At 41.0% G+C, this 12,197-nt stretch overlaps 1 protein-coding gene across 1 annotated transcript in view; it reads right to left on the reverse strand.

Annotated features, from left to right (window-relative positions):
* Nucleotides 1-2,804: 2,804 nt before the first annotated feature.
* The window catches only part of LOC309549236 (uncharacterized protein), a 55,972-nt gene continuing 46,579 nt past the window's right edge, over nucleotides 2,805-12,197 (reverse strand). The window contains exons 4-5 of the mRNA XM_082249356.1: nucleotides 3,060-3,152; nucleotides 2,805-2,936 (exon numbers count right to left, since the gene is read on the reverse strand). Coding sequence (XP_082105482.1) covers nucleotides 2,926-2,936; nucleotides 3,060-3,152 — 104 coding nt within the window. The 3' untranslated portion in view covers nucleotides 2,805-2,925. The remainder of the gene's footprint in view (nucleotides 2,937-3,059; nucleotides 3,153-12,197) is intronic.

Raw genomic sequence — 12,197 nt, forward strand, 5'->3', positions numbered from 1 at the left:
TACATTTTTTTTTTGAGAATATAGAAAGTTCTATATTATTGCACTTTTGATGGCACTACGAGCACCGTGGATCTATTACCTATTTATTATTGTCTATTTCGCACAATATTTATTATTTATTTATTTATTCACCTAAGATTATACATATTAATTGTTTATTGATGTTATTTACGTCAGGATAAGCGCGGCTTTAATTTTTTTAACTATTGTGACTGATTCAGTTTAATTTGAAAGGCTGAGTTGAGAGCTGCAGCTGATCCTGTTTTCCACATTTTGTTGCAATATTCCTTTCAGATAATAGTGATAGCGCAGGGGCTACTCCTAACTACACCAAAAGAAAGCTCTATTTGTGGGAAAAAAAGGACGTCAATTTTGTTTGGGTACAGTGTCGCACGACCGTACAAATGTCCGTTAAAATCACGCAGTGCTGAATCGAAAAATAGGGTCTGGTCATTGAGCAGCCAAATCCTCTGGTCTGAAAGTGGTTAACACAGTACATATTTGTGCGTTACTGAACGTTTAATGAAGTATATATTTGTGCGTTAGTGCATGTTTAACGCAGTATATTTTGGTGCGTTGGTGCATGTTTAACGCAGTATATTTCTGTGTGTAAAAAGCACATTTAATGCAGTATATTTCAGTGCGTTAGTGTCCGTTTAATGCAGTATAATTCTATATTGCACGTTAACGAAGTAAATATTTGTGTGTTAGTGCACGTTTAACGCAGTATATTTCAGTGCGTTAGTGCATGTTTGACGCATTTATTTTGGTGGCATTTTATCACCACTGGGTTTTTTACTTTTTGTGCTATAAGCATAAAAAGACCGAATCGTTTGGGAAAAAGGCATTTTTTTAAAGTTTCTGTTATAAAATGTTGCAAATAAATAATTTTTCTTCATAAATTGTGTTCAAAATTTATACTGCTACATTTCTTTGGTAAAAATAACCCAAATCAGTGCATATTATTTGGTCTGTGTGTAAGTTATAGAGTCATGCGAGCACAGGGGGACTGGGGAACTTTACATTTTTTTATTGGTAGGACACACAAATGTAAAAGTGCACTTGTACACTGTGACAGATGTTATTGAGCACATGTACACTATGACAGATGTAATTCTGCACTTGCACACTATGACAGATGTTATTGTGCACTCGTACACTGTGACAGATGGTATTGTGCACGTGTACACTATGACAGATGTTATTGTGCACTTGTACACTGTGACAGATGTTATTGTGCACTAGTACACTGTGCGAGATGTTGTTGTGCACTTGTACACTGTGCTAGATGTTGTTGTGCACTTGTACACTATGACAGATGTTATTATGCACTTGTACACTATGACAGATGTTATTGTGCACTTGTACACTGTGACAGATGTTATTGTGCACGTGTACACTATGACAGATGTTATTGTGCACTTGTACACTGTGGCAGATGTTATTGTGCACTTGTACACTGTGCGAGATGTTGTTGTGCACTTGTACACTATGACAGATGTTATTATGCACTTGTACACTGTGACAGATGTTATTGAGTACTTGTACACTGTGACAGATGTTATTGTGCACGTGTACACTGTGACAGATGTTATTATGCACTTGTACACTGTGACAGTTGTTATTGAGCACTTGTACACTGTGACAGATGTTATTGAGCACTTGTTCACTGTGACAGATGTTATTGAGCACTTGTGCACTGTGACAGATGTTATTGTGCACTTGTACACTGTGACAGATGTTATTGAGCACTTGTACACTGTGACAGATGTTATTGAGCACTTGTACACTGTGACAGATGTTGATCATTCACTGGCTGGCACTGACAGATGCTGACGATCCACTAGGTTCACCAAGAGATGTTGATGTTGCTATTGAACACTATTGCAGATGTTTTTGTGCACTGATACACTGTGATAGATGTTGATGGGACACTAATGCACTGTGGGAGATGTTTTTTGCACTAGTACAGATGTTGATCAGACACTTGGACAGGGCAGATGGTGATTGGAGCATTGGTGTGGAATGGTTACAATCTATGTGATCTGTGTAACTGAACAATAAAATCATCAGCTACACAGAGACCACTGACATGCTTCAGCACCCCCCCCCCCCCCCAACATTGAGCTCTCACTAAGCTTAGCGGGGAGATCCAACACAGAGACACGTGTCTCTGTTTACACTGTGCAAAGGCTGTAATTGGACACAGCCATCACATGATCGGGAGGGCCATCCACAGCTCCCATGTCCCGATAGGTGATGTGCTGTGACCGAGAGACACAGCCATCACAGGATCATGCGGCTTGTGACCCCAAGTCCGCGTGTGGTTCAAGTTCTGATGGGATGTATGGGTTTGTCTGGTCAAAATGGCGAAGCTTCCACCAAGCTGTTTATGTGCAGTGTCCGGGTGGGAAGCGGTTAGTAAATTCTGCACACTTCTGCTCTCTCCTCCTGCGCAGGATGTCTGGTCTTGGTCTCCGCACCCTCCTGTAGATTTCTGGGTCCCCCCCCACAGCCTTGCTCTCTGCCCAGGGTATGTACAGAACACTAATGTAACTGTTAGGTTTATATGACAATATTTGGGTTTTCTAATGTGTTTTTTTCGCACACAAAGTGGACTTACTGTATATCTTCTGTAGCTATGGAGGAATATACATGAAATAAAGATTTTTTGTTCAGAGTTCAGCTTTAAATTCTGATCTATTGTTGGTAATTGTGACCCCTTTGTATTATGTGAAGAGAACTCAGCATTACAAGTCAGAAGTTATAGTAAATTCCTTATTAATAAAGAAAACAGAAATATGTTATATCAGGATTGAAGAAATATTTATTTAAAGACAATTCCTGTGTGTGTGGGGAGACTTCTTGCTGATCACAATGAGGTAATGGTCATCTCATCTCTCCACAAATGTCTTCAATATCTTCTCATTCTGTTTCTGGAAAGACAATAATGAGTATTAATAATAACAGTGTGTGACTGTGGGGGGACATTAGAGTTTAAGCTCCTATGGTGCAGAGACTGATGCAATTGACTCATTGTTCCTTGTTTACTTTCTCACCTTGTGGTGGAAAAGGATCCAGGGGTTGCAGGTCACATATCCAAGGATGTTTTGGAAAGAATTTGTACCACAATGCGCAGTCTTCAGGTATGTCTGTGGAGAGGGGACAGAGGGGACAGTTGGAGACACTCTACACATCATACATGGAAGGTGTTCATCTCTACTATCTGGTTCTGGTGAATTCGGTAGCACAACAAGAATACGGCATTTACCACTTCCCACCCAAGGACGTGACCATACATCCTTGGATTTGAGTGGTTATACCAGGATGATGCCTGCACCTACAGGCATCATCCGGTATCGATATTTGCACCCAGCGAATCTCTGCAAATCAGAACTGACATTGTTCCCCTCTCTCTGGAAACTGGGAGTGACGAGTATTCATCACTACTGGTTCAGCCCCTTTGTCTACCTGACCACCAGCGGCCAGAGAAGCAGCGACTAGACCGATCTCGGTCCGATCGGCTGCATTGGGGGCCAGAGGAGAAATTTGGGGTCTAATAGACCCCAAATCTCTCCATAAAGAAGACCTGTCATATCCAATGCTATTATTATTATTATTATTATGCTATATAAAAAAAAAAAATGTATAAAATAAATAAATAAAAAAAAAAAAAAGATTTCAAGCGCCCCCGTCCCACTATGCTTACGCACAAATGCGAATGCGTACGTTACTCCCGCACGCATATGTAAACGGTGATCGCACCACACATGTGAGGTATTGTCACGAACGTCAGAGCGAGAAGCAATCATTCTAACACCAGACCTCTTGTGTAACTCTAAACTGGTAATCTGTAAAGGCGTTTAAAGCGTCGCCTATGGAAAATTTTAAGCACCGTAGTTTGCGGCTATTCCACGGGCAGACACAATTTTAAAGCATAACATGTAAGGTATCTATTTACTCAGTGTAACATCATCTTTCATATAATACGGAAAAAAAATGGGCTAACTTTACTGTTTTGTTTTTTATTTATGAATGTAGGTTTTTTTTCCCCCAAAAAATTGCGTTTGAAAAACCGATGCGCAAATTGCAACACCCACCATTTTATTCTAAAGGGTCTCTGCTAAAAATATATAATTTTTGGGGGTTCTAAGTAATTTTCTAGCAAAAAAAGCAAAGCATCGAAGCAAAGTATCAGAATAGGCCTGGCAAGGAGTTGGTTAACCACTTGCCGACTGCCTAACGCCGATCTACGTCGGCAGTCAGCCCCTCACAGGCAAAGTGACGTAGGACTACGTCGCTAGCTTGTGAGGGTCTAGGGAGCGAGCACGCGCCCCCGGAGGCGTGCTCTTGCTCCCGCGTGGTCACGGACCCCCCCGCGCGTGTGACCGGCGGACCCGATGTCCGCCGGTCACTCTGCGATCGGCGGGGGAGAGGGAGAAAGTCAGGCGGCTTGTGTAAACAAGCTGCCTGTCATTCTCCCCGGTGTATGAAGGCTGATCATACGGTTCTACTATGTAGAACCGTCGATCACTGTTCATACATCTGAAGCCACAGCCAATCACAGTAGAAAGCACGCCCCTAGGGACACACACAGCCCCTCCCTCTCAAATAAAGTTAACCCCTTCACTACCAGTGTATTTTTACAGTAACAGTGCATATATATAGCACTGATTACTGTAGAAATGTCACTGGTAACCCCAAAAGTGTCAAAAATGTCAGTCAAGGGTCTGACCTGTCCGCCGAAATGTCGCAGTACCGCAAAAAAAATCGCAGATCGCCGCCATTACACGTTAAAAAAAAAAATGACAAAAATCTTTCCCTTTGTTAGTAAACGCGCTAACTTTTGCGCAAACCAATCAAAATACGCTTTTTGCGATTTTTTTTTACCAAACATAGGTAGCATAAAACAAATTGGCCGAAAATGTTAAAAAATTTTGATTTTTACATTTTTTTGGGGGGGAATTTCATATAAAAAAATGTGAAAAATATTGTTATTTTTCCAAAATTGACGCTTTTTTTTTGTTTATAGCGCGTGATCAAAAAATCGCACAGGTGATCAAATACCACCAAAAGAAAGCTCTGTTTGTGGGAAAAAAAGGACGCCAAATTCATTTAGGTACAGCGTCGTACGACCGCGCAATTGTCCGTTAAAGTCACGCAGTGCCGAATCGCAAAATACCCCCTGGTCAGGAAGGGGGTAAAATCTTCCGGGGCTTAAGTGGTTAAAGGACTTTTCCCCAGTCACTTTTGGTGGATTAATGGTGGGATAAGGTCCTATAGAGAACAGTGAGAGGTATTTGTCTTTATACTGTAATATTTCCAATATTAACCACTTGCCGACCGCCCGCTGCATATATACTGTGGCAGGCTGGCTCGACTGTGCGAATCGCTGTGTCTGTACGGTTCAAACGGCCGAAAAGTCCCATTGAATGCAATGGAACCTTTTATTAGGAGCGACATAAGTTGTTCTGACTTAGAAAAAGCTTCCTGTACTACATTTGGTGCAACTTTGGCACAACTTGCATTGACTTCTGTTAAAGACGTCGTATGCAAGTCGCGCCGGGATGTCGGTTTCAAAGTCGCACAAAAGTAGCACAACTATGAATTTTCGGCAGTGGGAACCGGGCTTTATAGCGTCAATAAACAATGGTATATATGAGTGGAAATTGATCAATCCTGATGTACTGATGGCCTTTCTAATTTCCATTCCATGAGTAGACAGTCTGAGGTATTTAGTAAGAGGCATGGTGAGTTTTTTGAAATTATGATTTTTTGTCACCATTTTTTGGAAAGTTAAGAAATTAAATACATTTTTTTCTTCAAATTTCTCTACATACTTTTACCAGTACAGCGCCATAATATGAATGGTGTGGCAGTAATTAGGGATACTGACTGGTGACAGTATGTTAACCACTTTACCACCGGAGGATTTTGCTGTCTTCCGTCCAGGCCACTTTTTGCGATTCGGCGCTGTGCGACTTCAACTGACAATTGCGCGGTCGTGCGACGCCGTACCCAAACGAAATTTACGTCCTTTTTTTCCCACAAACAGAGCTTTCTTTTGGTGGTATTTGATCACCTGTGCGATTTTTACTTTTTGCGCTATAAACAAAAAAAGAGCGTTTATTTTGAAAAAATAACAATATTTTTAACATTTTTTTATATGAAATTCCCCCCAAAAAAGATGTAAAAACCAATTTTTTTAAAAATTTTTGGCCAATTTGTTTTATGCTACATATGTTTGGTAAAAAAAATCGCAATAAGCGTATTTTGATTGGCTTGCGCAAAAGTTATTGCGTTTACTAACAAAGGGAAAGATTTCTGTCATTTTTGGTGTTTTTTTTTTAACGCGTAATGGCGGCGATCTGCGATTTTTTTTGCGGGACTGCGACATTGCGGCGGACAGACCGGACCCCTGACTGACATTTTTGACACTTTTGGGGGTACCAGTGACATTACTGCAGTAATCAGTGCTATAAATATGCACTGTTACTGTAAAAATAACACTGGCAGGGAAGGGGTTAATTTTATTGGAGAGGGAGGGGTTAATGTATGCCTGGTGCTTACTGACATGTAGGGGGGGAGGTGACTGAGTGAGTCATGGACAGATCGGATGTCCAGCTATGCTGAACAGTCCGATCTGTCACTCCCTGTCACTATGGAGATCCGCCCGCTGTGTTTACACACAGCGGGCGGATCTCCAGACTCGATCCCCGACGATCGGGTAAGAGCAGCGGCGATCGCCGCTGCTCCTCCCCTGGCCCGACTCCCGCTGTGAATGAAAACAGCGGGAGCGAGCCTCCGGCGGCGCGCAAGCGCCGCCCAGAAGGGGGAGTGTCCAGTCACGTTAATACTACGTGACTGGACGATAACGAACCACTCTGCCGCAGTAGTATTACTGTGAGCGGTTGCAGAGTGGTTAAAAAAAATATATATATTTTTTTAGTCAACCGAGCCTTATAGCTTCTACAAACGATGGATTGTATAACTGGAAATTGGCTGCAGCCAATCACATGGTACAGAGTGCTGGTACCAGGTACCATGTGATAGCTGTGGGCAAATCAAAGTATCACAATACTAAGCACCACTTTTATGTATTAAACCCATTTATAACAGTTGTATTGACCCTGAGATCACGTGAGCGGCCAGTTAGCACAATCTACAGTCCCGGAAGTGCCGTGCTGACCATCCCAGGGTGCATGTGCTGGGGGGGCATACAGGTACATCGCCTGGCCTGCAGCTGATGCCCACCATAAGGATAACCACTGTGGGTGGGCGGAGAGTGCTTAAAAATGTATTTTTTAATCTCTGATAATGTTTTTTATTCATTGTAATAACACATTTCATACAATTTTTCATTACATGGTGGAGTCATTGGGCTAAACACCCAAAGTCCACGTATAAAATACAATAAAATCAAGATAGTTAGGATCTGGAGGATCTGGTAGATCTCAGGCTTAATAATACGAATTCATAATAATTAATAATAGCATGCAATGCCAAGCTGCGGTTTCCAAAGCAAGCAAAGTATCTTCTAATAAAAGAGGAATGGACTCCAGAGAAAGAGAGACACCATCCGTACAAATCATTAGTAAGACCTCATCTGGAATATGCAGTTCAGTTTTGAGCTCCAGTTCTCAAAAAAGGATATCGGGGAATTGGAGAAAGTGCAGAGAAGGTCAACCAAACTGATAAGAGGCATGAAGGAGCTCAGCTATGAGGAAAGATTAGAGGAACTGGATTTATTCTCTCTTGAGAAGAAGAGATTAAGGGGGAATATGATCACCATGTACAAATACATAAGGGGGGATATGATCTCCATGTATAAATACATAAGGGGGGATATGATCACTATGTATAAATGCATAAGGGGGGATGTGATCTCCATGTATAAATACATAAGGGGGGATGTGATCTCCATAAGGGAGGATATGATCTCCAGGTATAAATACATAAGGGGGATATGATCACCATGTATAAATACATAAGGGGGGATATGATCACCATGTATAAATACATAAGGGTGGGGGATATGATCACCATGTATAAATACATAAGAGGGGGATATGATCTCCAGGTATAAATACATAAGGGGGGGGGGGGGTATGATCACCATGTATAAATACATAAGGGGGGATATGATCACCATGTATAAATGCATAAGGGGGGATGTGATCTCCATGTATAAATACATAAGGGGGGATATGATCTCCATGTATAAATACATAAGGGGGGAAATGATCTCCATGTATAAATACATAAGGGGGGATATGATCACCATGTATAAATACATAAGGGGGGATATGATCACCATGTATAAATACATAAGGGGGGATATGATCACCATGTATAAATACATAAGGGGGGATATGATCACCATGTATAAATACATAAGGGGGGATATGATCACCATGTATAAATACATAAGGGGGGGATATGATCACTATGTATAAATACATAAGGGGGGATATGATCACCATGTATAAATACATAAGGGGGGGGGGGGTATGATCACTATGTATAAATACATAAGGGGGGATATGATCACCATGTATAAATACATAAGGGGGGGATATGATCACCATCTCTAAATACATAAGGGGGATATGATCACCATGTATAAATACATAAGGGGGGATATGATCTCTATGTATAAATACATAATGGGGGGGGGGGGATCTGGTCACCATGTATTAATACACAAGGGGGGATATGATAACCACTAATAAATCCATAAGCAGTGACTATGTAATTACTGGGCTGTCTTAGCTGTTGTACCTGGTACAAATGAACCAACACATTTCATTCCACATTGATTGCAGCACAGCCCTCCCCAGGGACAGGGTCGATTTGGTCCACATTCATCTGTTATTGACTCCCAGTCGCAGACTGCCATCCAGAGTGGGCACCTTGTAAGCAATTTGCCTGTGGAAAGAAGACCAAGAGGGACATTCAGTGACTCTACCCCAGGCACGACAAACTCATCTACAAGAATGGGCCCAATGGTGATCACACCTTCATCCATGGGCAGCACTTGGATTGATATACATGGTAAAAGGTCATTGTTAACTACAAAGTTTTGCTTACTCAAATCTATGGTTCACCTTCTTCATCTCAATCTCAATGCCCACCATTATAATTGTTCTGTTATCACTACACGTTGCCCCTGGCGTGTATGTAGCTCAACATACAGTTAAACCTTCAATCCTATAATAACCAGTCTGTCTGTAACTTTAGGCTTTTATTACGATGAACAGATGGTGGTCACATAAGAATAAGATATGGATAGGATATGATATACGATAGTGTGAATATCAGGTGAAACTAGAAGTAAACCGATAAGAACATACAATCAGTACATGAACATAAACAAAATATGCACTGAGTATACAGCTAACAGTACACAGGCATACTAGCGATGCTTCCTAGAAGGATTCAGGAATTGTCCACAAGAACATGAGGTGCAAGTCTTGCTTCTCCATGAGGAGTCTGAAATAGTGATGTCCAGTTCATGAACGAATCGTTCTTTTGAATCGATTCTTTTCAGTGAACTGGATGACTCGGTTCTTCTTACTGAACGACTCGGTAGGAAAACAGTTCAGTATTCACTGAAGGAGAGCTGCTCTGGGCTGATGGTAATATGATCCTAGAGTGAGGAGCTCAGCTCCTCCCTCTAACCAATCAGCACACTGACATTGAAGAACTGGCCAGAAACAAGCTTGTATTGAACCGTTCAGGGTGAAGAGTCGAGTCAGTTCACTGAGTAGTTCAGTACACCAGTTACTGAGTCAAGAGAATCGAAACACATGAGTCGGTCTCTGTTAGCACAGTACACTAAAATAACCGTTCATCACCAGCACATACAGCTGTATACATGGTTTCTGTGCATGTGAACTGCATTCTGATGGGCCAACTTCACAGTTAACATTGCCAGCTATCAGATTTGTCCAGTTTTTACAGCGCATGCACAGGAATAAAAATCTAATTTTATTACTGTGGCCGAAGTACCCACACATTAGTAAAATCTGATCGTTATTCCTGTGCATGCGCTGTAAAAACTGGACAAATCTGATAGCTGGCAATGTTAACTGTGAAGTTGGCCCATCAGAATGCAGTTCACATGCACAGAAACCTGCTTTAAATATATACAGCTGTCACCTGAAGTACTGAACGTGATAATGCTGGCTAATCTGACAAAGTGTATTGTGTCTGACATATACCATAGGCTTGAGACAGCTCTGAGGAGCCAAGAAGGAGTTAAATCAAAGAAAACATCCCCAGAGAGCTGCGGAACATATGAGTCACTCCTCTGATTCAGCTCGTTTGAATAGAGTTGAGTCGGAGCTTCAGTTCACTTGCTTGTCAGTAGACTAAGCAAGTGAACCGAAGATTCGATTCAATGAATCGGTTCGTTTCAGTGAGTGACTCGAAATGAACCGATTCACTTCAAAGAGTCGAACTTCCCATCACTAGTCTAAAAAAATGGAAACTTTTCAGTAAGGGGTGGAGCTAGTTACCAGTGATAAAACAGGAAACATGTACCATGGAATACTTTCCATCAGTAGTCTTTTGTCACAGTGGCATCTTGTGGACAATGTCGGTATTACACGTTCCAAAGATATTAGTTCTTCCTTAGGCTGAAGGCATGACAATAATACTTCCTGTCTACTCAACAGAGTTGTATAAAGTACTCGAAACCCATACTTGAGTAAAAGTACAAGTGCTCAATCAAAAAGTGACCTGAGTAGAAGTGGAAGTGCTCGATCAAAAAGGGACTTGAGTAGAAGTACTAAAGTATTCAACATTTTTTGTACTTTAGTATTGCAAGTAGTTTTTTTTTTTAATTTTGCTACTCAAGTACTGAAAGTAAAAGTACCAGTAGTTTTGAAAAAAAAAATGCTACTGAAGTACTGAAAGTAAAAGTACAAGTACTGTGTTATGTAGTTATTAAAGAAAGAAGTCAAAAGTTTGAACATCATATTGTTTTTTATTATTTCAAATGCAGCTTTTATTTATTCATACCGTAGCATTTATTTCCTTATGCACTGATAATACACATGTTTTGAGCTTCATGAAACCTGCCATCTACTGTTCTGGCAGTGGTAATTTTTATAATTGTAACGAGTAACTATGCAGCACAAAAATAAATATCGGAGTAGAAGTATTGAAATCATTGAAAAAATGTAGTGAAGTAAAAGTGGAAGTAGGAGAAAAAAATTCTACTCCAGGAAAGTACAGATACCGCCTTTCGGTACTTAAGTACAGTAGTGAAGTAGTTCTACTTAGTTACTATACATCTCTGCTACCCAAATACCAGTCCTTCACAGAGTCAGAGATAATGAAGAGCACATTCGAGTTTCAATGGCTCTGACATACACAGGCATGTTTAGTCACCTCTGTATGTCACAATTGAGTTAATAATTCTGCCCACCCACCACTTGTCAATATTTTCTGCAGCTTGTATCTTATGGATAGCGGTGGGTGTGCCAGTTATGACATACAGGTGATGGATCTGTCCTTTCCTGCAGCTGTTTTCATTCCAACCACATTGTATACAGCCACCTGTTATTACCCACAGCCTGGAAAAGGTCTCCTCTGCCCAGTGAAGGTGTAGGAAGGACATCCTTAGTAAGCTACAGATGAGATGTCCCTAGGCCAAATGTTCAATACCAACACTGTACACATTATACATAGAAAAATGTACTGCTTGGGTCCTTCACTATGTGCACTGCTTATGTACAGTATGTATATATATACACACACTGCTGAGCAAAGCCAACTGAGCCAATTGGTTGTACATCGTTAAGGGAAACTGGTCTTATGTGATGTGTTTATCACAAGTACTAACTGTCACATGACTGAGTTGTCCCAAAACATGAGCCATTGGAATTCCTGACACCCTATCCCAGTGATGGTGAACCTTGTCACCCCAGATGTTTTTTGGAACTACATTTCCCAAGATGCTCAACTACACTGCAGAGTGCATGAACATCATGGAAAATGTAGTTCCAAAAAACATCTGGGGTGCCAAGGTTCACCATCACTGCCTTATCCATATACAGTCAAAATAAATTCTACAGACATACTGTACTTCCAACAATACAAAAACCCCATAATGCACAATGATGATATCTACAGAGATCAAAGCTGACTAGAAGCTGTTTCCTTTCAGGCTCTTTCTCTCGATGTAAAAC

The sequence above is a fragment of the Pelophylax lessonae genome (genome assembly GCF_965119305.1).
Source record: "Pelophylax lessonae genome assembly, chromosome: 3".
Taxonomy (NCBI): domain Eukaryota; kingdom Metazoa; phylum Chordata; class Amphibia; order Anura; family Ranidae; genus Pelophylax; species Pelophylax lessonae.